Below are 27,711 nucleotides of genomic sequence, written 5' to 3' on the forward strand. Positions count from 1 at the left end.
TTCGGTAGCCGTGGCTGGCTGTTTAACACCCGTACCATCTGTTAGTCCAAGATGCTGCAAAACATGATAAACAACTAGCAAGGCAACTGATAACTCTTCTCTATGACTTTTTTTAAACACTAATTGTCTTCTACAGCCTTATTATCTGTGCTGCCAGAAGTTCAGAGCTGTGACTCAGTACCAGTGGTAGCAGCACTGGAAAGTGTAATACGGATTTGCTTACTGCTCCTCCCATTAACCTTATTTTGAACAATATTTTCATGTTCAAGATCTAGGATCTATCCACCCTAATTTCTACAAACATCTTAGATATGGACAGACAAATCTTCAGCACAGTGAAGAAGAAATTTCAGTGTTTTTCTACCTTTTTCCTGCCAGTCATTTGACTTTCAAAAGGATAGAGATGAAAACTTTCCTACTTTGAAGAATATTTTACAGAGCTTTGATCAGATTTTGCTGCTTACCTTACTTATTCAGCCCGGGCTCTATTCCAGCTGAATGAAAGAAGTTTGCATTTTTTTGCACACACCAGTGAAACTGAGAAATTAATGTGGTCCCTCAAGATTGACTTTGATCTGCTTGGCTGTCGGAAGCTGAACGTGAATTTCTTAAATGAGTGATCTGTTGGCTATTATGCAGGTTTAAGGAACTTAATACATATATGGTATATATGGTTTCCTAATAATACCCTCATTGCTATGCAACTGTGTGCCTCTGTTAAGTGCTTTGCCTATGTCTGCTCAACCAAGTATGTGAGCAAACAACTTCATTTTATATATGTATGGTGTGTGGTAAACTGTTGTTTGTGTTAAAGTCTCAGGAAAAGTAGGTGCTCACTGACTCCTTTCATCATATTAACTAACTTAACTAAGCACACAGCATTGACTTTGAAGAGATACAAATATCAATTCTTTTCTTTTATTAATTTGCTGAAAGTAAAAAAGTTGCCTTTCAGCTGTCTGTAGACAACCCCACAAGAATACATTAAAGATCCTTGGGACTGTTACTTAATCAGTCCTTTATTTTCTGAAAAAGTGCCCCCAAAATTTCAGATTGATGTTGATATTTCAGATTAATGAAATACTTCATTGACTTAGCAACTTTAACAGGAAAGATGCCTCCCTCCCTATAAAGCCATTTGTAATATCAGCTGAATCACAACAAATTTATTTTTGCCTGTAATTTAAGTCAAGATCTGGATCTGGATATAGAATTTTTAATCTGTCTCTTTCTCCCTATTCCCACCTGGATTTAGATAGCTACCATAGTCCAGTTCTTAAACATTTTATTTAACAACTTTCACCTTCCCTGGTGAATACTCAATGCCTAGATCAACAGGTTAATTATCTTTTGTCTCAATTATCTTTTTTTCTCCCTGAAATCATATTTGGCACTCTTGTAGATGTTTAGACCTAGCTCTTGGGAAGCAAGCCAAGCACATTGTGCTGGCATTTCTTTACAGCCAACTTTTGCAGAGGTAAATGATAAGCATGGTACTCAGATGGAAGGAGCTTTGATCATGGTCAGGAAAAAGGAATTAAGAAGAATTAAGGAGAAAGAGAGTCCTAGGAAACATGGCCCTCATTCTGAATGGATGTGAATTAGTTGGTTACAAATGGCTGCCAGGTGACAGCAAAATGTCCCAAAATGAAAACTTCGTAATCACTGACCCACCAAGGAGTAAGACAGGTGTGTATACGTGGTACAGTTTATGATGGCCACAAACGAGGAGGAACTCAATTACGTTGTCGGCAGTGTCTCTGATTTCTTTCTCTGAAAGAAAAATACACTCCAGGCCCATAAAACTAATTTGGAACTTCAGATCTCTAAAAGCTTTTCCCTCTGAAAGTGAGATAAATGTGTGGAGTATTCCGTAAGTACCCAGCTCTCAGAAATGAGTCTGGTCTGTAGAAATAGCTCTGCTACTATTCTGGGGAAATGATGCTGTGCCAACCATCTGTTATGCCAGAGGGTTAGCAAGGATGGGAAAAGAAGCTGAACCAGGCATTATTTAAAGGAAGAAACTTAGATTGCAAGGTAACCCAGGAAAAGGTTGGCTCTGGGTATTTGTGTTCGTCCTTTAGACAGCTCTACAGTACAGATGAGAATGATGGTAAAGAAAAGGTAGAAAACCTTCCCTTTGTTGCACAAAGTGGGGAGAGGTGGCAGCTAGCCGCACAGGTGAGGATCATTTTCCCCAGAGATGAGCACATTCTGGAAGAGGACGATGTCCATACCCATTGGGCATGTAGAAAGGTGGGTTCGAGCATTTATAACATCTATCCCACAATGGCACTGAAATTCAGGGGAGGGTCCTTTGCCAGAGCAGACTCCGTTGCAGGCTACCTGCTCCTGTCTTCCCCGGGGTGGCATTTGCCCCGAAAAAGACGGGCCGTGCCACCGCCTTGGCCAAACACCACTGATGCTCTGGACGGGCTCTTTCTCCGCCGCAGATACCTCCACTCTGCGCCTGGCGGACGGCGGCGGGAGGTGCTCGGGGCGCGTCGAACTCTATCACGACGGCGGCTGGGGAACGGTCTGCGACGATGGCTGGGAGCTGGCGGACGCCAAAGTGGTGTGCAGGAGGCTGGGGTGCGGAGAAGCTCTGGTAGCCGCGTCTGAAGCCCGGTTTGGTCCGGGTTCTGGGGAAATCCTCCTCGATGACGTGCGGTGCAGAGGGGATGAAGACAACCTGTGGGACTGCTCCCACAGAGGCATCGCCGTCCACAACTGCCGACATAAAGAGGACGCCGGCGTCATTTGCGCAGGTACGCTAGCACATCTCGGGGAAATTATTGTTTCGCGAGCAACGAGAGCTTGCCTGCAGCTAAGATTTTGATGCGCAGCTTGTTTCCATCAGTGGAATTGTTTCAGGCATGAAACCAAGACCTATGAGAATCGCTGTGTTTTACCACATTTTTTCTTTTTGTTAACCCATGCAGTTTATTCACACAGGTTTGTGTTTTAATTTTTTTATTTTAATTCTCAAATCCTTTGGCTACCTGGAATATAATTTTCAATCGTACCTGATGCCATTTCCTACTCTATTACCTGACCGCTTTATGCGTTACTATTTGAATCATAATTTTACATGATCACTATCATATTTCAGTCCTCCTAGTCCTGATTTCATAAATTATGAACTATGACTAGTAAATCAAATTTCCTTTTCCCGTATTTAGTAGGAAATTATTTTTAGTAACTTCCTTTAGGATTTTTCTTAATCAATTCCCAGTTTTCCAGCAATTCTGTATTCTGACTGGAAACACATATGTAGCTGGACAGCCCGAGTCACTGCAGTCGGTGTTACAACACGTGGTGGTCCACGGACAAAGCTCATTCACGTGGCAGGCGTTCTAGGAGCCTGAAATGTCCAAGGTGAAACCTAACTGGGTGAAAGGGGTTGTGGATGTGACCTGGCACAAAGAATACTGGTTTACAGCTTATCCTGGGGATAACTTCCTCTGGGGAAAAAATTCAAAGCAAATTTTTAATAGAGTTAGGTTTTTTAGTAAAGACCTCAAGCAGAGTTAAACACACAACCCTAGCAGATGTGTCTCCTTGGTGATTATGTCCCACACCTAAAACAATTAAAGCTTACACCTGCAAGGTAATTGCAACCATTAACACCTGACATTTAAAAAAGGGTTTGCAGCCTTTTCCCTCTTGGTGATGGTGCTTCCAGAGATGAATGGGTTGCTCTACATGACTACTGGTTTCTTTTTTTTTTCACATAGTAACTGCAGAAGGTCATTACGCATCCTCTGTAGTAAAACTAGAAATTCACTTTTCTGTTTCCTTTCCTAGAGCCAGATACTTTCCCGGTCACAACAGCGACCATTCCAGCTGGTGAGTTCTCCCTAGATGGGTCTTGCAAAGCTTTCACAGCTGATATATTTTATATAGTAACTTAAGCACTGGTAGGAAGGCAAAAATTTTATAGGTAAAAATTTCAAAGCAAGTAAATGCATGTAAGATGAGTTTCTGAGATATCTGAGGCTTATCTGAGAGTTTTGCTGTTAAAGAATATTGGTATTGATAGGAATGGTTTTGTTAGCTACAGACATATACATCAGAGCCCAAAAGAGAAAAGAAAATCTTTATATTTACTCCCAAGTATATATGGCACACTATGAGAGTAAGGATTTATCATAGCTGATGAACTGACACAGTGTCGCTTGTTACAATAAGATTAATTTCATGGTTTTGCCACTTTCTGTGCAACACAACAAAGTTGGCTTTTGCTATTTGATGAATGCACCTGGAAAGCCCTTTTCTGAGGCTGCTGAGTGCCCATGCATTTCCTTCTGCTTTTCCAAGACATGTCCCTGAGACTGGTTAACGGACGGGATGTGTGCTCGGGTCGCCTCGAAGTCTTTCACAATGGGAGCTGGGCAACCGTCTGCGATGATGGCTGGAACATGAAGGATGCCACGGTTGTGTGCAGGCAGCTGGGCTGCGGAAAGGCTGTCTCAGCCAAAATCGAAGCCTTTTTTGGGGAAGGCACAGGAGATATTCTCCTGGACGACGTGGCATGCAGAGGGGATGAGTCCTCCCTGGAGCACTGCTCTCACGGAGGGCTGGGCACGCACGACTGCTACCACAAGGAAGACGCTGGTGTTATTTGTGAAGGTATTCACCTTTTCCATTTCATTTAATGTGAATTAAGTTTCCTAAGCTGTGCATGCAAGCTGGTATGGGTGAAGGGAAGAGCTTGGTGCAAGGCTTGGAGCCGCTGTGGGAACGGGGACCTTTGGCAGCGGCTGTGGAGGGAAAGGGGAGGCTGATGAGACCCAAGAAGGATGGCCATGGGCACCCTGGTCACAGGTGGGACCAGGCCCCCGTGGGCTCCAAACATCCTGGGGCCATCTCCTCCTTCCACCAAGGGATTCCTCTACCTGGGTCTGGGGGAAGCAGAGAGGGAAAAGCGGGGCTATAGGCATTTTCCTCCAGAGAGGACCACCAGTAAGTTTTGGCAGACCAACCTGGACTCTGCTTTGGGGACAAAGACTATTTGCCTAAGACCCTCAAAGTACTTGTATCAGACTTGCAATTTTATAAACGTATTTTCTTCTCTTTATGAACTTGTACTCATTTTCAAAGATCTGCATCATATTTATGTGAAGTTTATTGAGGAAAAGGAAGAAAATTCCTGCCAGCTGAGGATGCAGATGGAAATTGTTTTGTTGGAGGTCCTGGCACTAGGTGAATGTGGTGTGTCTGACGCTAGACATCAGTGTAGGCTAGCAGGCCACTGCACCTTTGTGGACTCCGCTGTTTCTGTCCAAGAGAAAGTGAGATCCTATAGGGAAGTGATACTCACGCTGTGCTGTCATACTGTATTATAATGATATAATGAATAACAACAGCTGTGGGACTTACACATTCCTGAAGAAGTGAATAAGGTTTCTGTACCCCTCTGAAGAGGCCTATATTTTCACTTTGATTTTACTTTTGTAATTTTTTTTCTATTCTCCCCTTTTTCTACTACCATGCACTGTTCTTAGTTGATGGTTACTGACAAATAATTACAATGAATATTTGAGAAACAATTGCAACAAATCTTTGATGTGCTGTACATAAGCTGCAAGCCCCAGGACAAGCATTTCAGGAGAAATCGTGTTCAGACTATCAGCCTGCATTCCTAATTCACTCAGTCCTGCTCAATCCAGCACACTGCAAGACATTTCTCCTCCAATGTATCAAGAGGCTGTATTGCAGCACGAGCCATACTTGCTTAAACATTTTAGTAATTTACAGAACAAAATGCTTGTTTCCCAACTAACCTTCCCAAGCTGCACATAATTTATTTAATTTAAAAAGGAGTTCCGGACAGCTCATCTGCTGGGCTCATGCAGATCTTGCAGTGGTGGAGCTACCTCACTGCAAACAGCAATTCATACTGGATTTCAGCCTGGGTGAGGAGGCAGGACAGAAATTATACCTGTCCCCACCAGGTTTGCTTCTCTGCCCCCCTGTCGACAGACGTACTCATTGCATGGGGTGGCAGTGAAAATAGCATGGGAGAAACACCTGCAGCCTTCTCCAAGGCTTCTTCACAAAGCATAACCTCAGTCACCGTTCTGGGGAGAGCCCTGACTGTCCTGCTGCTTGTCTCAATTTATAACTGAAAGCATTGATCTGGCTTTCCTTCTTTTGATGGCTTTTATTTTCTCTCCTGACAGTCCCTCCGGAGCTTATCGTACCTGAACCAAAAGGTATGGAGTACTTCAGTGTTTGTTTATTTATCTCAGGTTTAGTCAAATACAACTTATCCCGCAGCAGAGTGCTGATTCCCCTGGACTTTAGCAGCACTGAGCTGAAATTCATGCTCTCTCGGAGGTGATAGGGCCCTTACCGCATCGTTAACCCTGAGGAATTCAAGGCGCTCCGGTGAACGGCAACTCCTGGTGGGATCTGCGGACAGAGGCGTCCTGCCGCACTGACTTCTTTTGCCTCTGTGGAGATACGCACAACCACGCACGTGGTTTCCATCCACCCTCGAGGGCGGTAGAAATACCGCAAGCTGGTTTACACAAATGCCAAATTATGGGGTAAACTACTGTAATGTAGTTGGATTGGGGAGCTCAGTATACCAGGCCTAATCACACCTAAATGATAACGCTGCTTTGCTTTGTCAATCTGTGCTTTGCTTGCTCAGTACTGGAAAAATTACTAAAGCGTGGCTTTTATTTTCTCTTTGACAGTCCCGACCGAGTCCATGACAACTGAAACACCAGGTATTTATTTCTGGTCACTTATTGAACGGCGGTGAGCAGAAGTACTGTCAGACCATGCCAGACAGCAGGATCCCTGGCCCACACAGCTCCCCGGGACTGACTCGAGAAATTAACTGTCACACACTCACATTTTCAGTCTCAATTCAGGATTTAGCAGACTACCCGCCTTCCTGACAAGGCAGCGCTGGCTGCCAGAGCCGTGCCCTGTCCAGCCGTGTTATTTGTTTCCCTGCCCCATCTCAGGGTCTCACTGCAGGGTTTTGCAGAGGCGATGCACGTCGCCATGCCGCCGCAGCTCTGTGTTCACGGCCGTATGCCGCGATGCTCGGGCCGCGTTCAGCCATGCAGCCAAGGGCTTCCCAGTTACTCACGTGGCATCATGCGATGTTTTGGGGCAAAAATATACAACTAAAATGCAGACAAAATTTATTTCTTCTTTTCTTTCTCACAGTAACGGTCTCTCCTACTCCTGAACCAGCAGACATTACCCCCCGTAAGTAATACAGCGTTACTCCGGCTTACGTGCTTGGTTGTCTGCTCAAGTTCTGATCATGTATTTACTGGCTCCCTGTCTCCACTGTGTGTATATCCTCATGGATTTAACCATGATGCTGCAGCAGCAGCATCTTCCAGGTGCTGTGGCTGATCGCCTCTCGAATGAGACCTGCAGGCCTCCTGTGGCTTGGGTATCTCACTGGGGTGGGTTGACCCTGGCTGGATGCCAGGTGCCCACCAAAGCTGCTCTATCACTGCCCTCCTCAGCTGGACAGGGGAGAGAAAATGCAATGAAAGGCTTGTGGGTCAAGATAAGGACAGGGAGAGATCACTCACCAATTACCATCGTGGGCAAAACAGACTTGACTTGGGGAAAATTAATTTATTTTATTCAAATCAGAGTAGGATAATGAGAAAAAAACCCACTAAATCTTAAAACACCTTCCCCTCACCCCTCCCTTCTTCCCAGGCTTAACTTTACTCCTGATTTCTCGATCTCCTCCCCCCCAGCAGCGCAGGGGGACGGGGAATGGGGGCTGGGGTCAGTTCATCACACGTTGTCTCTGCTGCTCCTTCCTCCTCCTCAGGGGGAGGACTCCTCACTCTTCCCCTGCTCCGGCGTGGGGTCCTCCCCAGGCTGCAGGTGGAGATCTGCTCCCCCGTGGACCTCCCTGGGCTGCAGGGGGACAGCCTGCCTCACCGTGGTCTTCCCCACGGGCTGCAGGGGAATCTCTGCTCCGGCGCCTGGAGCATCTCCTGCCCTCCTTCTGCACTGACCTGGGGGTCTGCAGGGCTGGGGCTTTCACATCTTCTCACTTCTCTCTCTGCTGCAGTTTCTGTGCTGCAGCAACTTTTTTCCCTTCTTAAATCTGTTCTCCCAGAGGGGCTACCACTATCGCTGATGGGCTCAGCCTTGGCCAGCAACGGGTCCGGCTTGAAGCCGGCTGGCATTGGCTCTGTTGGACAGAGGGGGAAGCTTCCAGCAGCTTCTCACAAAACCCACCCCTGTAGCCTCCCCACCACCAAAACCTTGCCACACAGACACAATACACTCATGCCTACCCAGTGCTAGGACAATGTCTAACCTGCAGTTTTGTTTTCTCTCATGTCTGGATCAGCCCCTGCAGAAGACACGACACCTGAAGCAGCAGGTAGGAATGACTTTAGCTTTAGTAGAACTGGTCTAATGCTTGATCCTGGGAGTAAACTGATTCCCTCCCCATTAACAGCCCTTGTTTTGCTCACACAATAATGGAACAGTTACTGAAGCGTGGCTTTTACTTTCTCTTTGACAGTCCTGACTGAGTCCAAGACAGCTGAAAAAACAGGTATTTCTGGTCATTTCTTGAACCATGGTGAGCAGTTTACTATTTTTCATGTGAGTCTTTAATGTATTTAAAATGTGGACAATGTTTAATTTCACATTTCTCTTCTCATAGTAACAAACTCATCCACTCTACCAGCCTCTCCAACTCCTGAAGCAGCAGCCATTGCCACTTGTAAGTAATGCAGCATTACTCTGGCTTACATCCTTAGTTCTCTATCAAAGTCATGACCTGATGATGTGTTGGCATGGCTCCCTGTCTCCACTGTGTCCATACTCTCATGGATCTAGTATTTTAACTTTGGGAATAATTCCTTTGGCTTCCATACAAATTAAGGGACAGAAAATGCTGGTGGTATTGATCTGGGAGAAATACTTGCACTGATGAAAGTACTAGGAAGGGGAAATCACTGGGGCAGACACACTACACCAACATAAATTTAAATTTGGTCAAGATGATCTCACTCCTAGAAAGTCAGCCTCCTTGCACTTTCAAAGTTGCATCCGCACTCGAAGTTGAGTCAGTGGGAATCCTTCTGACATTCAGTGGTATTTGGTTTGAACCTTAGTTTTCTACAATGGGATTTATCTTTTGAAAAATTTGAATTGCAAGTTCTGCTCATTAATTGAAAATATTCTGCCTCAGATGCTTAGATAGCAGACTAAGGTTTTCTTTTGAAGCCTGGCCCTATCAGCTACACATTGGTAAAGGGCACTCAGCTGCCTCAGTAAAACATGCATACTTGTGTTCACAACACACAGGACAGGAGACTAAACTTCAGCTGCAAAGCATGCATATGAGCATGGGACTGTCTGCCTACACAAAGGAAAAACAGAATTAAATCATATTCCCTTTAATGTGAGTAATATGTCATCTTTAGTATTCAAGCCCCTACACTTAATACGAGCCTTTTGTCCATGACAACTCTATCACTCAGAACTGTTGCTACTAACATTTCCTAGTCTTAATGCATTCAGCTGATTACAATGTATATTAATTGATTACATAAAAGCACACATTTTCCTAATTCAGTCTCACTACTTTTTTTTTTTTTTAATTAAAAGCCCATCTGAAAACAGACCCAGCACCTATAAACCCAGGTAAGGTATTCTCATTCTTTCTTCTTGTTAACAATTTCTCTTCCTAAGGGCAGTATATGCTGGGTAAGAGATGTGAGCTGGGGAAGCCTGGCAGTTTAATGGCAGAGGGTGTCTGAGTGCAGAAGAAAGGGGGAAGCAGGAGAGGCTGGGAGCAGGCAGAGAGTTTCAGATGCCACAGCTTACCCAGGGACCACATGCCACTGATACAGGGGCTGGCAGCCAAACCATCCTTCCTGGTAGGTGTCAAGGGGTTGAGCTGGCTTATGTCTGCACCATTTATGGAAAAAACACATTTAAAACATCTGCCCGCAGCCTGCCAGGCTGCTGGCAAGTCAGACCCTGTGTGCCTGTTATCACGGTGAGCTCACCCTCTTCCTACGAGAGAATGGATGGGCAGCACTAACTTGTGTAACCTCGGGGTTGTAGGAGGGAGTAATGAGCTTTTAATGGTACACCATCAAAAAAAGAGAAATTTAGGTCCTCTCCATTCAGCTGCTATTTCCAGGTACAGCAGCAAGGCCCATATTCGCATTTGCAAAGAGTACTAGTATTTAATGCTGCATTTTGCTCTACGCTTACATATGGTTTATTAACATTGAATTTCTTCTTCTCCAGCAGAACTTACTTATCTGCCTAAATACACACGGATGATGTTACTAAGATTCTTAGCTGGCCTGTGCCAACCGATGAGGCCTGGGATCCAAAGTGTAAGATTACAAGGGTAAGTATTTATTCATGCGCATGAGGTGTCCCAGCCAAACTGGGGCACCCCAAATGTGGTTTTACACTGGGTTCTTACACCTGTCAAACGTTCAGTTACAACACGATTTGACTAATCGCTCATACCCACATTACCAATTACTAATCATAGTAAAACTTTGCAAAACAATTCTATTTCTGCAGCATCCTTGCTGCCTGTCTATTGATCCAGATGTCCCTGGAGTCAGTCTTGCTGGAGTTACTGATCTATGATGCCAGATGATGCTGGGAGAGTTTCAAAGACATGTCAGAGGGGCTGGGATGCTGGTGTTATCTCGCCTGTCCAGTGGAATCCTTCATGTACAGCTCTAAGCTTCCACGAAGCAAAGTCCTTCATTCCAGGGCCAGGCTGTCCTTTACTTTGTTTTAATTAAGCATGATCAATACTGGAATCTCCAGTAAAATTCCCCTACCTCATTACATTACAGTTTATAATTAGAACTAATGTATATTAACAAAGTTAATACACTTTAATCCTCTAAAGACTGATTGATATAAGAGTTAGGGAAGGGAATTTTCATAACAGTGACCCCCAGAAGACCCTACACCAATGCCAGAGGCTACCATGCAGGGAACAGACACCTGAGCAACCCCTGATGCACACCTAGGATCAACTCCTATGCCATGTTTCACGTGCCATACAACAGCTGTGGCACAAGAAGGCTGGTAGGAAAGTATGGGTTTGAAATTACCATGTGCAAAGACGTTATCAAAATTATTTATGAAAAAAAATTTCAAAAATATTTTTAAAGATTGTTACTGCATGATGCCCCCCCCCATGACTTTGTGAATGCCAAGACTCGGGAAGTTGATGTGGAACAGCCAGAGCATAGATGAATGTTATATTAACACCAAACCAAAATCATGTTTCTAAAGGTTCATTATTCTAAATTATATATTATCAACCTTCACCACTTCACACGCTTCCCCACCCCTCTTCCCTTTCGTAACCCTCCCTCGTCAGGTCACTTTGTGCTGCTAAATGTGCCCAAAAGAAAGAGACTCTGCACATGGGTTATGTACAGCTGTGACACGCAAAGCGATGACGTATTCCCTCCAACATACAACTGAGAGCAGGATTTAACAAGCTGGGCATTAGCATGCTCACCACACCGAGGAGATCCCAACAAGCCTTTGCCAGCCAGGTGACGGTCAGGCACCGAAGGGTCGGTCTTCCTCCATGGTTCCTTGAAACAGACCTTCCACTGCGCTCAACTGTCTTCCTCCATGGTTTTTTTTCCCTTTAAGACTTTCTACTTCTCCATGTTGGTCTTTTCCCTCTTGAGTCCTTGAGCTACTAACTGAACCCGAATCAACAGTAACTGATTCATCAGTAATTTCACCTCTCTTATCTCGCATGCCTCTGCAGACTTTCTCACAACCAGGCAATGTCCTCAGCTGGGACCTGCAGTTGGGCCACATCAGGTGGCCCAGGATCCTCCCAGCATGGACAGCTGAGCCCTGTTATCCCTTAGGTTTCCCAGCTTTCTAGAGACATTCAGGAAAACATTTCTGCCATACTTTGCAGCTCCAAACTCCTAGCCCATCAAGCCATGACCTGTTCCAACACAGTGGAAGGATCCATTTCTGGCACCTTCTACCCCAGAAATACAAACTCTCTTGCCAAACCTCAACTGCAAAACACACAGGAATGCTGGTGGCCAAACGATAGCCACTGTTACAGAGTCTCCATACAAGGAAACTCCATCTAGATGATTTATTATCAAGTTTGCCTTTTATGATTCACCATCTTTTTCAAATTCAGAGAGGGCTTCATCATACTACATTCAGCCAAACCAGGATTTGTTTGTTTGTGCTACCCTCTACCGCACAGAGCCAAATCTGATGTTATTTACAGACACGTGTGCTCTATCCAAATCCTCATGATTTTATGACTGTGGCATCTGATTTAGTCAAAAGAGAGTAAGGATAATATCTCAACAACCATTTCAAAATAGTTCCTCACATGTGATTGACTTCATACGGACAACAACAAATACATCCACCAAAGATACCCACTCCTGAAACACATTTGAGTTACCTGCTTGCAAGGAGCAGCAGGCTTTTAAATGAACTAGCTATTAGGACAAGAACACACAGTTTTGTTAGTTGGCTTTTTATGCTTAATTCACCATAATATTCTGCTAGGGAAGAAGAATGGGTATAAATTCTAAGAAGGTATTTCACAAATTATATAAAAAAATTAGAGAAGGATATAGCATCCGATTAAAGGGGGTTTGGTTGATTTGGGATATGGAATTGTTTCTTCATACCTCTTCAGAAATTCTAAAGTTGAAATACAAAATAACTGGAAAGATAACAGGCCTACACAGTAACTCTTTCTCACATATTTAAAATGCCATCAGGTGTTTTATATTTATACATCTACATACGTGTGTGGTATATATGTTGTGTTACATATTATGCCAACATACATATTTAAGTTCCATATAGCTGCATCTGTGATCAGGAGTTCTGTGCTGTGAATTATGATTAACATCACAGTTAGAAATTTCTGAAGGAAAGTTTCTTTCAACCAATGAAACAAATGGGTTTTGTGACCACATCACAATTTTTGTATGACAATTATATGTGGGTTATTTTCATTTTTCTTTTCTCAGGTGTGTAAGGGACCCAACCTGTGGGAACTACTATTCACCAGGCAAGAGGATTTTCCGGTTCAAGTTCAGAGCTCCCATATACCAAAGAGTTTGCCTACAGTGCAAAATATTAGCATGCAACAGATACAGTTATTCTTCCCAACTCTACCAGGGCTATCTGACAAGAGGCAAAAGAAGCACAAGTGACAGCATCATTATTATTACTGTCCCCAAATAATAACAGCCCCAATAATGCGTCTTCTAATCATAACATTATGTTGATCACTTTTATAGGTGATCAGTGTGTTGCACATCTGCTGCTAATTTCTATAAAATGCATTATACCAGGGGGTGTAAATCTAAAGGTATTTTAATCTTAGCTGTACCTGTGTTCCTTAATTTTAGATCTTCTGAATCTATATTCCAGATTTGTAAAACCCTAAACTTCAGTAAATGCTCTCAGTGACAAAGAATGATTGGATCAGCTGGCTGATTTTTTCTCATCAAGACTTGTTTCTCCCTCACAGTTCTTCCAGTTCTCCCCATTGTACCAAATAACTCAAATACAGGGCATTTAAGGAAGATTAACCCACATTACAGATGCACATGTCACAGTGCTGTTTTCTGAGCTCTCGAAGAGACATAAATGAAAGGATAAGCATCCCTCGTAACCAGTAATGTCTGAGCAATTACCTTAAATAGGAACTCAAAAATATTTGGAAAAAATATTGTACATGTATGGAGATACACTCTCTGCAATACCTATAAACTATTATAATCCTTCCATATGTCAGGTTTCATTACTGGAGATTAGAACTATAAAAAATTGTACATCTAAATTTACTTTATTATAAGCATTTGCTTCATCCTTTTTCTTTCAATAGCTGTTCAAGTGATATCACTTTGAGCCAAGAAAGTGTTTCTGCACTTTAATGTTAAATTGCCCTCCTTGGAATGACTTAGTGAAAAAAAAAATGGAAATTAATAATTTTCAGTTCATAATAGAGAAACACATTTTGCCAATTGCAGAACTGTACAGGAGTACAGCATTCATCTCAGGGAAAGAGATGAATTAAATATGGATATTCTGGTGAATTCAGCCTGTGAAAAGCATCTTTAAGGCCAATACTCAGTTTTCATATGGCGAGCATGTGCAGATTACTCAACCTCATAATGAGATGCCCTGTACTGAATAAGGAAGCCTAGCGTCTAGAGGCTGTGCCACACAAGACAAAAAAAAAATCCACTTTTTTCAGCAACTTTTCCTTTTATGCTTCATCCCTTCAAAAAAGGGACTAGAGTCATTCTGAAACTCAGCTTCTCCATGGATAACTTAGCCAGCTCTCAACTGCCAAAATCACACAGATCTCCCGTGAAGGCTCCAGATCTAATCTCTCACCTGGTGGTTAAGCCTTGGCATTGGCTGAGCAGGCTCACCGCCAAAACCCTCAGCCTGCACGACCGTAATGCCCGTCCTGAGTCAGAGTATTTCCTAATTGTACTTAGTTCATACAAAACTCCGTCACGCTGGTAACCCTGCTGCTCTGCTTCGCACAGGTAATGATTTAAAGTGCTTGAAATCACATTTTCCCTGCTGTTGTACTCCCAGCTGCAGGCAGTGAGAGAAAGTGCCTGTAAATAAGTGTCACAACAGCTGAATCCTTGCTGCTTTGTACTAAAGTGCACGCTAATTTCTTCCAAGGATCTGCTATAGTAAAACACCTTCCCTACAGTCATTCTCATCTTAAAGGACTTTCAGGAAGACTTGCTGGCCATTTTCTTTTGAGGTAGGAGAGGAAATGCAAAGCGGGCCATTAATATTTCAGCATTACCTGATATCCGAACACATCACACTACCTCAACTTGGGCTTAACACACAAGATTTGAAAACAGTTTGAACACCCAGAGACGAGATGGAGCTGCCAGCCAGCCTCAAGTGTGAGCACGAGCTCAGCCCATCAGAAACACTGGGCCACTACTTAGGGGTTTAGTCCCTTAATATCATCTCCAGCACAAGAAAATTTCCTAATCATTCGTATACAAGTAAATCCAAACAGTTTGACTACCAACCTGTAACTACCAGAGTAACTTACCAGGCTATCGTAGCCATAGGTATTTTTTTCTTGGTTCTGATGGACACAGCGTTGATTGGCAGGGATCCACACAACAGTTCACGCACTGAAGGCACACAAAATGGATGTTAGCATTTGAAAATTCCTTGCAAGTATGTGTGTGGGTTTAAGAAATGAAAGGCTATACAGAGTAAATGCAAATTTAGCATTTCCAGAAGCTAAAGCGAATTCAAATGCTATGCAACAACTTTATACATGTATTCAATGCCTCCATGTTTAAAGGCAGGATAAGTACATTGTCATGATGAAGAGAGTTGCATTCAAAATCCTTCAAGTGAGTTAAAAATCAGAGAGAATTGTAAATAAGGCATAGGTCTGAGATTAGAAATATAGGATCATTACAGATGCATCATATTTCAGTTTGTTTATAAAAGAAAAAAAAAAAAGGGGTTGTACCAAAAAAATTGGTTTTATGGAAGGAAAGCACCTGGATCTGTTTCAAGAAAGTCTGCATTGCAATTTGACTTTTCTAGTAAACTTGCAAGAACACCTGTTTGCACAGCTGTAGGGTACCTGCTCTCTGTATTGGAAAGAATCACACAGGCACAGCACCAAACCAAGGTCAGGGTAACAGCACATCTGTGGCACTGGCACTATCACAACCTCGAGAAGCTTTAAAGATTGGGAATCCGCTGCTGCAGTAAGAAATAGCCTGGATTTCAAGAGCTTTGGTCCTTATGGAAAGACAGCCAAAGTAGCGTAAATACATTGGAACAGATACTCAATAGACTCGTGCTAGAAGGAATTGAGGCTCTTAGGACTGTGCTTGTCTCCTCACCTTGGGAAGGAAAGGCTGATTCCTTTTTTTGGTAGCTTCTACTGTGGGACTAAGAAACTTTTATCTGCAAAGTGGTTGCAGTGCAATCTTCTTTTAAACCTGTGACTAACATGAATCTGGCCTTGTTCATCCACAAATGTTTCAGCAATAGGAAATTATTACTTATGACAACTCTACTGTGATAGTCGCACTTTACAACCTGAGGAATCCTCAGGGAGGACAGGGAATGATTTGCCCAGTGTAATCTAAAGGGAAGGTGTCAAAATGAAGGTGGGAAAAACCAAGCTCCTGCTGAGCAGCACTAAGAGCAAACTGCTGAATGTGTCTCCCAAGGGAGTCTGTCAATCCCTTCCAGAACATTCCTGCTCACATCAACACACCCAAACAGACGCTCAATGAAATCAACTGAAAAACGTGCTTTGAACCCACGAGAGCCGACAAAAGCACAGTTAAACTTACTCCACGCAGTACATATTAAAAAAAATGGGCACACCTGTTACTTTCTCATTTATATCTGTTAAAAAGAAAACAGTAACTGAGAGATTAAGCCCTCCCTCCATGATACCATGTAATACGAGATGATTATGAAATAGCAGGGGGTATAAAAGTTGGAAAAGCCTAACCACCCTAGCTGCCATCAAAATGCAGGCACTCAGACAGTTCCTTCTCCTGCTTCTGTTCGCTGCTCTAGCTCTCGCTGAAGACAACTCAACTGAATACACGGGTATGGAAATCTAGTCTTTTTTTCACCTGTGAAATTTTATTAGGTTTTGCACAATAGGTATTGTATAGGCAACTGAAGGGAAAAAAATGTTAACATATCTCTAAAAGTGCATCTTCTTTTAACATACTGCTGCACAATAGTAACACCCGAATGTGCCAGCGAGAGTTAAAAATGGTAAATAAATTTTAAAAATCAATATATGACTGCCTATGGCAAATTTTTAACTTAAGAACTTGATTTTTAAGAGATTTTTACTCTGGAACAGAAATTTGCATTTATAGATTAATACTATATCGGAGTAACAGGAATAAAGTGACTTAACTGGGAAATGGTTGCTTTTTAAAGGAGATTTGTTTATTTTTCCTTTGTTCAATCAGAAGCAATAAAGAGTCATGTCTTGCTTGATTTAGGATCACCATTCTGTGCTCAGATCAGCAATTTCCCTGATTAATGGTGGGTAGCTACTGTACAATAATGAAGTATTGCTGCAGAGCTGCTCTAGTGATGCTGGGCTACAGAACAGTCCAGAGGGATGGTAGGGCTGACCTTGTAATGCTTTTACAATTAGGAGGTTTCACATGCGACGAGAAAGGTCTCTCCTAAACCTTTCTTTTCCCTCTGGAGTTCATCAGAGAGTCTGACCTTTTTAACTGGGACTGCATACACCATATAGGAAATTCTTCCTGCTGTTTTAGACTATTATTTTTAGATTAATATTAAAGGAGAAAGGAGATGTTATGCTCAAACTGGATTATAAACTTTCTCTAAAGTTTCCTATACAATGGCCATTACTGCAACTACTTCATAACTTATTAAGTGACGCCAGTGATGTCAACCATGGTCGGTTTGTGTGGTTTTTCACAAAAGAACAGGGTTGAAGTCCAGCTAGCCCCACATCCTGAACCCAGAAACAGTCGACAGAGAATGCTCAGGCAAGAATATGCATACAAGCCTGCATAATACTTCCCCAGAATACTCTCCCAGACACCAGCAAATGTGGTTCAGGACTTCTGAAACAGAGGAAATGCTCTTTATGTTTAATAGTTACCAAAGGCTTTTTCTTTCATGGATTTGACTGTTCTATGTTTTACTTTTACCATCCACATCACCCTGCAGCAAAGATCCACGTGCAAAGAGCCAGTTCCTTTTGTTTCAAAACCACAACTGACTGGTTTCATTCCAGGCCACTGAGTTACTGTACTGGAAGAGAATATTTCATATTAAAGCTCTCCATCAATTTACAGACCTCTAGCACCTCTGTTCCGCCCTAGTTCTCCCCTTTCTGACCTGAAATACTTCAGTCCATTTAATTATTCCTTGTCTGGAAGCTATTCTGAACTTTCGATCATCTTCATTGCCATTCTCCAAAGCTTCTCGTGTTTAGCAGTACCTGTTTAGAGATGGAGGATGAGAATTGTATGCAGCAGTAAATACACAGTAATCCTACACATACTCCTTCAGAAGCTCAAATCCGAAAAGTGTTTTTGATTCCCTGGGCGTAGGTTCTCAAATGCTTTTAAGTCAAGGGCTGAATGTCTGACCTGGATTCAATGATCTTTAGGAATCGAGTGTAGGGGGAAGACCAGAGGCTTGAAGCGCTTGTGGCGACAAACCTTGCTGAAGAGTCTTGCTGAAGTGTCCTATATGACTTGGCATTTCCAGTTGTGCCACTGGCTTCATCTGTGATATGTGTTCCCCTAACTACCCTTTTCTCTGCTACTAGGAAAATTAGGATAAAAAGTATTTTCTAATATTCTTTTACTATTTGATTCATCAGGTTTCATAAACTGCAGTAATATAAATGCAAAAAAATAAATAGTACAACATTTTGCATGTCTGTTTCACGATGGACAGTCCCAGAGTCTTTGCATAGCATAGGATGAAACATTATCACAAGAGGAAACTTGAGATAGATCCTTGCAAGCTGATTTTTGTTGTTGCTGTTCTTCAATAGGTGTACCTCGCTGCGGTGCTTCACTTCATGAGCTCAACAAAGCATTAAAGATTCAACTAAAAGCAAATGCAAACTGTGTCTGGCAAATTCAGAGGAACGTAAATCAAACAATTAGGCTCATTTTCTCCCATTTTAAGTAAGTATTTCCTCCAGATGCTTTTGTACTGTTTCATTCCATTAGAATACAGCACAGAATAATTTTGTGTCCAAATATTTCTCTGTATTGAATCTGCATTGTGGACTCCAATGAATCGTAGGATGGTTTGGGTTAAAAGGGACCTTAAAGATCATCTAGTTCCAACCCCCTGCCATGGGCAGGGACACCTTCTACTAGACCAGGTTGCCCAAAGCCCCATCCAGCCTGGCCTTGAACACTGCCAGGGATGGGGCAGCCACAGCTTCTATGGGCAACGTGTGCCAGTGCTTCACCACCCTCACAGTGAAGAACTTCTTCCTAATACCTAATCTAAATCTGCCCTCTTTCAGTTTAAAACCATTACCCCTTGTCCTATCACTACAGGCCTTTGTAAAAAGTCCCTCCCCATCTCTCTTGTAGCCCCCCTTTAGGCACTGGCAGGCTGCTCTAAGGTCTCCCTGGAGCCTTCTCTTCTCCAGGCTGAACAACCCCAACTCTCTCAGCCTGTCCTCACAGGAGAGGTGCTCCAGCCCTCTGATCATCTTCGTGGCCCTCCTCTGGACTCGCTCCAACAGGTCCATGTCCTTCTAATGTTGGGGACCCAGAGCTGAACGCAGGTGGGGTCTCACGAGAGCAGAGTAGAGGGGGAGAATCTCTCTTGATGCAGCCCAGGATACAGTTGGCTTTCTGGGCTGCAAGCACACATTGCCGGGTCATATTCAGTTTTTCATCCACTAATAACCCCAACTCCTTCTCCACAGGGCTGCTCTTAAATCCACTCATCACCCAGCCTGTATTTGTGCTTGGGATTACCCCAACCCATGTGCAGGATGTTGAGGTTCGCACAGACCCACCTCTCAAGCCTGTCTGGGTCCCTCTGGATGGCACCCGTCCCCTCCAGCATGTCGACTGCACCACACAGCTTGGTGTCACCGGCAAACTTGCTGAGGGTGCGCTCAATCTCACTGTCCATGTCACCAACAAAGATGTTAAACAGCGCTGGTCCCAATACCGACCCCTGAGGAACACCACTTGTGTATCTATCTACGAGCCTGTGTATCTGTCAGTGAGCTTAGGTAGTTCTCACTGTGTTTTTTCAATAGATTTGCTCCTTCTTCAAGCTGTGAAACAGAAAGTATTAAAGTATATGATGGTCCCTCAACAAAGTCACCTCTTCTTGGACAAATATGTAACAACACTGATGCAGTCCCAGTACTTCAATCGTCTTCAGCCAGTTTAACTTTTCATATAACTACAAACTCCATGGCTTTCACACGGAACTTCTTTGTCTTCTATTACTTCTTTTCACCAGAAAAAAGTAAGTTGTTAAATACCATTTGAATTGCACCATTAAAAGAAACGTTGCCATTAAGGGAAAGTTTAGGACTGCAATTACAGACTATTAACAGAATCTTTAATCAGTCTCACTCAGTCCTTCAGGCCTTAGAGAATGGTGTGGGGGAAAATCAGTGAAAGGAAAGAGGCAGCAAAACAACAGCGCACTTGCAGAGAGCCTAAAAAGTTAAATTTTACTCAGAAAAAATGATTGCAAAGGCAGGATTATGGAACTCTACTTTTACTTACAGGCTTCTACTAAATTTACTCAGTTTGCAAATATTATAGCGTTTACCCAGAAAGAGAGTACGAACACGTAGTCAGAACTCCTGCCGAGTACAGGTCACAGAAATCAGTAAGGATTTTCATTCAACAAGCTCCTTACATTTTTCCTTAAAAGGTAAGAATAGCTCGGACAAAATCAGTCTTGGCTTGCGACCAGTTCCTTTGCTTCTGCTGATCTGAGTGACATGGTATTAAGCTCTTAAAAGCTTCAATTTTACAGAGTAGTTACCACATCCTAGTTTATGCTGCTCCAGTGCTTAACTTTGCTGCTGAAAAATTGTGCCCTATTTCTAGTCTACATTTGTGTTTCTGAGGTTTCCGCTGACTTCATTTTACTCTACCTTTGTGTGTCAATTAAAATCTCTCTCAGACTTGAAGATTTTGCACTTCCATATAGATCATGGCCAAGGCCTCGCAGATTTCTCTAATATAAAGTTTCTCAGGGTTCCTTTCGGTTGGTGTAGCATCTTCATTACCAGTTTTTCAAGATGACACCTTATTTACCCAAAACGTAGATATAAATAATTGCTCACGGTATCAAAGCTCACTCATCTACAGCCATCTCAGATGTCATTACACTGTGCCTCACAGATATACCATAGCGACAACAGGCTTCATTTTGTAACATCCACCTGACCTGACATTCTCTATAGAAGTTTTATCTTTAGTACCTTTAATCATTTCCAAAGGAATGGAATCCTCAAGAAACAATCCTGCTAGTTACATAACTTCAGGTCTTTAATTTATTTTTTTATGGCTCATTACATATACTGTTATGTTACCAATATATTTACTCTTCTTTTCAGAAATTGAAAATTGTGGGGGACAATTAACTGGTCCCAACGGGACACTTACCAGCCCTAACTACCCAGAACGTTACCCTGAATTTACGTACTGTGTCTGGCATATACAAACAGCAAAAAACTCGAAGATAAACTTACAGTTCCAGGATTTTTTGTGAGTAAATGCCCTAATGCTCTATTAGTCTTTTTTTCATTCTGTTTAAAAGCATTACTTTAAACACAGGAACCAGAAGCGCTTTCAAACTTTTACACTTTTAAAACGTGCTTTGCTGACTCTTATGATAAAGTAACTGCAACGTGTTCCACATCACTATACGCTACCCTATAGCTACCGCAGTGCCAGTCAGTGGAACGCAGAAAGCATTTCAGGTGACTAGCCATGAGGCGCAGGGCCATTTTAAGCTAGCCTGCATGATCTGAATTTAAATCCATCAGTATAAATAAACCTTTTGCTACATAAGGCACATGTTTAAAACCATCAAGTGTACTGTAATTGCAATTTAGGACTGAGGGTCAAAAGAAGAATAAAGCAAACATTGCCCAAAGTATGTCTTCCTTAATATTGCTGGCCATTGGGCAAAGAAGGTAACGTAGCACTGGCTTAAGTAATTCCAGGTATAAATGCTAATGGATGCATTGGCATAAGGACACCACACTGGCATGGATTTTCCTGACCCATATTGCACTTTATCAGGGTTGGTCTCCCATACATAGCAGCCTGGTAGCCCTTTTTTGGCTTTCCCTGCATCAGTGGACACTGTGCACGGAGGAAAGTCTCAAGACCAAGCTAATTCAAAGGGCGATATCTTCAAGAACATTTCTGGAGATATTCAGACTGCAGAATGCTGTATAAGAATTCAGTATTAAACATATAGGATTCTATAGGAAATAGTTACCTTGACCACTGCCCTCTGAGATGATGAACTCCGCGCAGCATGATGTATGCTCTCACCAGTCCTGCTCAGGGTCCATCTGCTGATCCAGGAACGGAGATGTTGTCCTGGAGGCATCCACCCACCGCGGTACAGCTGGTGCTTTTCATCAAGGGTGGCAAGCACCAAGATAAGCTCTCATGCCGACCGATAAAAAGGGCAAGAGCCTTCCTCTAGTGACATACACAAGAGGTTTCAGAGACCTGCTTAAGTCAACCCTACACTTTAAAAGCTCTTTATTTTAGGATACAGGATTATTTACATATATATATAAAAATATGTATTTGAAGGTGTGGTTATGTTCAGTAAATAAGTAGCAATCGATATATACAGTATCGGGGCTATAAAAACATAGCTGATGCAGCTTCTGTGGAGAGCTACAGCAAAATGTTTGTTATTTCAATGGGAGCAGAATCACACTCTTATTAAGCATTTCTTGCCTTTGAGGGATTTCCATGTTTTATTTAGTTTTAATAATGTCTATTTATGTGTTCTTTTATTCTCCATTCTGTTGTTTCAGTCAACTGGAATTCATCAGACACTTTATCTGCACTGGATCCTCTATCCAGTATGAGCAATGTTCTCTATACTCAGGTTTCCCTGTAATTATTTTTTCTCTGTCTACAGCCTGGAACTAGACCAAAACTGCCAATTTGATTTCACAGCAGTCTATGATGGCCTCACCACTAACACTGGCTTAATAGGAAAAGTATGTGGTCTTGCGCAGCCCACATTTGAATCTTCTTCAAATGTTATGACAGTTGTGTTATCTACAGACTATGCCAACTCCTACAGAGGATTTTCTGCTCAGTATACCAGCACTCCACTGCTAGCTCCTGAGGAGCCCAACAGTAAGTACCCTCACTACATGAATAGGATGCTGTTTCTTGTTCTCACATATGAATCTTCCCTTCCCTTACAAATATCAAGAACTGATGTTTGATACTAAGGATTTAAGTCTTTTTAATGGTAGTCATTAACCCTCTTTACATACAAAAATCCCACATCATCTCACCTAAGGAGCATAAGTTATTACCAAACCCATCTGTGAGAGAAAGCCTGTTCTTTCACTTTTTGGTCCTTTTTTCTGGCTGGCACCGCTGAAAATCTCAGTTTTTCCTTGTTTTGGACAAAGCAGGCATTGTTACCATCCTAGAGATGCTGAGATAAACTTTTTTTGACTGGTTAAGTTTAAATGTTTTTGTTCCCTTAGATACTCAGGTAAATGGTCTGCACTGGTTAGTTAAACAGGGTTTAGATGTGTTGCAATTTCCTTTCCCCCAGAGCTTGACCACTATCCTTACTGGTTCCATGTTTGCATGCCCATCCTCTCATTAACTGAAGTGGAAAACAAACCTCTAAAGCCTTGATATCTGCCATAAATCAATTTCCTCACCCACTGTTCTGCACTAGCACTTTGATTCCTTTTCCCTTTTATAAAGGGAAATTCATTCTGTGTTTCTGGGTTTAAAATTGAACTTTCAGCATGAGTTTTATATGGTTTTGCTTATCTAACATTTTTTAAGTTGAGCATGAAATTTTGTTCCAACTTCTGCATGACCTTAAACATGCATGAGCCATTTCAAACTGACAAATCAAGAACCATTCAACAGGTTCAAGTGTCTAGACCAATTGAGAAATGACTGCAGCAGTTTGTGGTAACATGGTGGTTTTGTGGTTTTTAATTTCTCTTTCAATGGCAGCACTCCTTATATGCTCTTCAGATAGCATGAAAATTGTTCTGAGCAAGTCTTATCTGACCTCCCTTGGTTATAATGAAACTCACCTACATCTGAATGATCCATCTTGCAGTCCAGCTGTAACAGATTCAGTGATCTTTTCCTTCCCATTAACCAGCTGTGGAACAACTAAAAAGGTAAAGGGAGAAAAAGTTCTGTGAATAACCTAACAAAAGCTTATGAATGATAAGAGCTTGTAAAAGCAGTTTATGAATATCATGTGAACAAGCTGATTTACTTTCACTTAGCTCATCCCGTTACCTGTTTCCAGTCTTGAAGTAGAAAGAACCTTTTTCCTCTTTAAGAGCCTGATGATCAACGAGCCTTTTGAAGGAAGTCCAGGGGAGTCCACACAAATTCACCCCAACTGTTTCATTCCCTCTCCAACCCAGTTTATCAGAAGTAGCACAATGTTAGGTACGCAACTCAAACATTCCCTGCAAGTGATACAGCTGGCACTTGTCATGGTGTCACAAGGAAAGGGGAAAAACCCCAAGATGTGAAGACTCCCAAGAGCTAGTTCATAGCATTGTTTTGATAAGGGTGACTGAAGCATAGCTGTGGTACTTCCCACACTCCATGCAGTATTCCTTAATCTTTTTGCTGAACAGGTTGGTTCAGCATTTTGAAAAAACAGGAGGAGGGTTGATAACAGTTTTTTGGTTGCAACCTGTTTCACATTTCAAAGGTAGCTTGAGCCTCTGATAAACATAGCTGGGTGGCTTGGTAACTTTAGTACAACTGCTTTCAACAGCACTGCTCATATAATCACAACTGAGCACTTCATATGATTCCATTTACAGGATGAAGGTCATAGCATCACTTACACCAACGTTATATCTCTCTCTGCAACTGGCAACATTATCACCCGTCAAAAGAGCGTACAGATCATTGCAAAATGCAAAATGGAAAACAATTCAACCTTAGAAGTCATTTACATAACAAAAAATAATATAATCCAAAACACAACTGCTGTGGGAAAATACAGTGTTAGCATGTCATTCTATGATTCAGATACATTCTCCAAGCCTGTATCTGAGTCCCCGTACTATGTAGACTTGAACCAAACCCTTTTTGCTCAAGTCAGTCTTCATTCCACTGACGCAAATCTTTTGGTGTTTGTTGATACCTGTATAGCGTCTCCACAACCTGATTTTGGATCGCTAACGTACGACTTGATCAGAAGCGGGTAAGACTCTAAATTATTTTGACTGTCTCCTAATATGTGAGGAAATATAATCTAAATGTCAACGGTAGTTCTTTTGTCTCTCTTCCACTTACCTTCTTTAGTACACTGTGGTTGGAAGCTAAATTTCACAGAAATTTAAAGGCATTACATAAACAGAGCTAGCTAAAACAAGCACCACATTGCACTGGGCAGAGGCAAAAAAGCACAGCACTGTGTGCCAACTTGTAAAAATAATGCCCTAGTTAAAATGCTATGGTTACAGTTAACAGTAGTTAGCAAGAATGATTATTGTATGTGGACTACTTTAACAGCTCTGTAAATTCTGTTGCAGCTGCAATAAAGATGACACTGTGGTAACCTACCCACCACTTGAACACTATGGAAGATTCAAATTTAATGCCTTCAGGTTCCTGCAGAGCTCTCCATCTGTTTATCTCCAGTGTGATATTTTAATTTGTGACAGCAAAAACCCAAACTCTCGCTGTACTGAAGGCTGTATCTCCAGGCAAAAAAGAGCTATTTCTGCATACACGTGGAAAACTAATACCATAGTAGGACCCATCCGCTTGAAAAGAGATCTCAGGTCTGCTGATCACTCAGGTAAGAGGAACACATAAATTAAGAACCTGATTTAAGCTCTTCCTCGGTGTAAATCCGTTACCTTCGTTCCACTGATGAAATAAGTGAATTACACTAGTTCAAAACTAACGTGGCACCAGAACAGGTTCAACAAAGCTTGTGTTTTGTGAGATCACAGAAATACTGTTCAAACCAACAGACTGATGGCTTTTTGGATTAAGGTGTGCTCTTTGAAGTAGAAAAAGCAGCACTCACTCCTAGTTATAAAAGCAGTGCACGCAGAATCTGACTATGTGTTCAGAAAAAGTTATGAAATAAAAGATTTCAGATTTTCAAATGTGACAGTTTTTGATGAGGCATACAAAAGGACCACGGCTCATTTCCCAAAGCCACAGACTACTTAAAGAACACATTCCAAATAATAGCCAGGCTTTGTTACAACCCATGTATCTTCTAACAGTCCACTCAATTTCACTCAGTTTTATTTGTTGGTAGTACAGAAAAGCAATGCCAGATGATAAACACAGATGACTTACTCCACACTAGGTTAAATCCTCACACTGTACATATTGCCTATTAGAACAAAAATATGAAGAGGACAGCCACTGGAGCAGAACACAAGAACACCATGGTTTTAAATTAGAGCAGCAAAGCTGTTTAAGACAACTAAGCTTTAGTGCCCCCATCTGACATACTCTTTCGCACAATTTGCAGTCTGCTTTACAGTGGTCTAGATGAGTAGACAGCTAACATAGACTACAAAACATGGAAAAGCTATTTGAAAAAGCTTGTATTGTTACTCCCACTGTGCTCATTGTGCTTTTCTCAGGTGAAGCTTTGTGCTCAATAGAAGTTAGAACAATGTGCCATATGCTTTCAGGTGTCAGATCTAAGAAGTATTAATCACACTCTTAATAGTAATAAACATTTTCTTCCTTTTTAAAATAATTATTAACCTCTTTGAACTCTAGCAGCTTTTTAAACATGTTCCCTTTTCTTTTAATAGTGAAAGACTTTGCATCCATATGCTAGAAACCGGACACATGAATAATGTGAAAAGGATGCAAGTGCAAATAAATCACTCAAAGTATTATAAAATATAGATTAATTCCCACAGTATCTTTCATGATTTACAGAAAAGTAATGAGTTTTACCAAGGACCAGCTAGTAAACCATTAGAAGGGACAGAGTTAGAACGACAAGTTTCTTTTTTGCCCAGCTTTGCTTCAGCAATATGTCTCCCATCTATCTCTAAAGATAATGACAGCACTGCTTGGCAGAAACTTGGCTACAGCAATACCAAAGAATTTGTTAACGTTGCGATGCTATTCTGCGTGATTATTACAAATTTTTACAACTCTTCAGTACTACAGATTCAGAATTTGCAGTTGGTGTGGGTCAACTCCTCAGAACAGAAATATCTGAAAAAAAATGCTTGTTTAATTTTCATTGAAATGACATGGTATTCCAAACTTTAAACATCCCACTTTATTTTTTCTCTACACAGAATCCCTCACTAAAGCAGATCCTGAAGAAACACTGAACCTGCAACAATACAACTTCTACACTCTTTCATTTGTGGTTTTAATTTCAAATATTATCATTGTGGTAGCTGTGATACTAAAATATCACAGTCGCCAAACAGGATACAGCTACCAAAAACTCCAGAGCTCCTATTAACTACTTCAGGATATTCTGAATTTGTGTCAACTTCTATTCAGATTTGACACCCAAAGAGGGGAGAGGGAAAAAAACCCAAACCAAACAAAAATCAATAAACTAACAGCCTTGGAACACAACAATGCTTGGAAACATATTTCAACTTTTTTTGTAATTAAACCCTCTCAACCTAGTACTCTATCTTAAATCACCAAGATGAAAAAGCATGTAAGTGTCTACCTCAGGGTGTTTCTTATAAAGGAAGTAAAAACTAACTTTACAGGTCTAAAAGGACTTGTAAAGTACAAGATAACTTAGGTCCTTTTTTCTTCAAAAATAAAAATTATCTTTTTATCTTTTTGAACCACTCTGAAACTGCACCTGGCATGAGTTAAGCTGAGGGACAACCGCGAGATGTCTGTTCAAAGCTAACTACCCTCTCTTCAA

The 27,711-nt window shown here is 41.9% G+C and overlaps 2 protein-coding genes across 2 annotated transcripts; both read left to right on the forward strand.

Annotated features, from left to right (window-relative positions):
- The first annotated feature begins 1,574 nt into the window (after window positions 1-1,574).
- LOC104319905 (scavenger receptor cysteine-rich domain-containing group B protein-like) lies at window positions 1,575-5,193 on the forward strand. Its single transcript, XM_069797621.1, has 3 exons — window positions 1,575-1,689; window positions 2,454-2,777; window positions 4,318-5,193. The coding sequence occupies exons 1-3, from the start codon at window positions 1,575-1,577 to the stop codon at window positions 4,656-4,658; spliced, it is 780 nt and encodes a 259-aa protein (XP_069653722.1). The 3' UTR covers window positions 4,659-5,193.
- Window positions 5,194-17,490: 12,297 nt separating this feature from the next.
- On the forward strand, window positions 17,491-27,642 carry CUZD1 (CUB and zona pellucida like domains 1). The gene is made up of 9 exons (XM_009922582.2): window positions 17,491-17,585; window positions 18,567-18,743; window positions 19,847-20,061; window positions 21,170-21,320; window positions 22,726-22,949; window positions 23,802-23,974; window positions 24,641-25,026; window positions 25,358-25,626; window positions 27,113-27,642. Exons 1-9 carry the CDS (start codon window positions 17,491-17,493, stop codon window positions 27,283-27,285), a joined length of 1,863 nt encoding a protein of 620 aa, XP_009920884.2. The 3' UTR covers window positions 27,286-27,642.
- Window positions 27,643-27,711: the final 69 nt, after the last annotated feature.

The sequence above is a fragment of the Haliaeetus albicilla genome, chromosome 11 (genome assembly GCF_947461875.1).
Source record: "Haliaeetus albicilla chromosome 11, bHalAlb1.1, whole genome shotgun sequence".
NCBI lineage: Eukaryota > Metazoa > Chordata > Aves > Accipitriformes > Accipitridae > Haliaeetus > Haliaeetus albicilla.

What these genes read in the sequence shown, in the direction of transcription:
- LOC104319905 (XM_069797621.1), top strand. Translation starts at nt 1,575, where the DNA reads ATGGCCCTCATTCTGAATGGATGTGAATTAGTTGGTTACAAATGGCTG. An exon ending in CCCACCAAGGAGTAAGACAG is followed by an intron (nt 1,690 to 2,453) that starts GTGTGTATACGT and finishes TCTCCGCCGCAG; the next exon opens with ATACCTCCACTCTGCGCCTG. An exon ending in CATTTGCGCAGGTACGCTAG is followed by an intron (nt 2,778 to 4,317) that starts CACATCTCGGGG and finishes TTCTGCTTTTCC; the next exon opens with AAGACATGTCCCTGAGACTG.
- CUZD1 (XM_009922582.2), top strand. Translation starts at nt 17,491, where the DNA reads ATGGTCGGTTTGTGTGGTTTTTCACAAAAGAACAGGGTTGAAGTCCAG. An exon ending in AGTCGACAGAGAATGCTCAG is followed by an intron (nt 17,586 to 18,566) that starts GCAAGAATATGC and finishes AACTTGAGATAG; the next exon opens with ATCCTTGCAAGCTGATTTTT. An exon ending in CTTCTTTTCACCAGAAAAAA is followed by an intron (nt 20,062 to 21,169) that starts GTAAGTTGTTAA and finishes TCTTCTTTTCAG; the next exon opens with AAATTGAAAATTGTGGGGGA.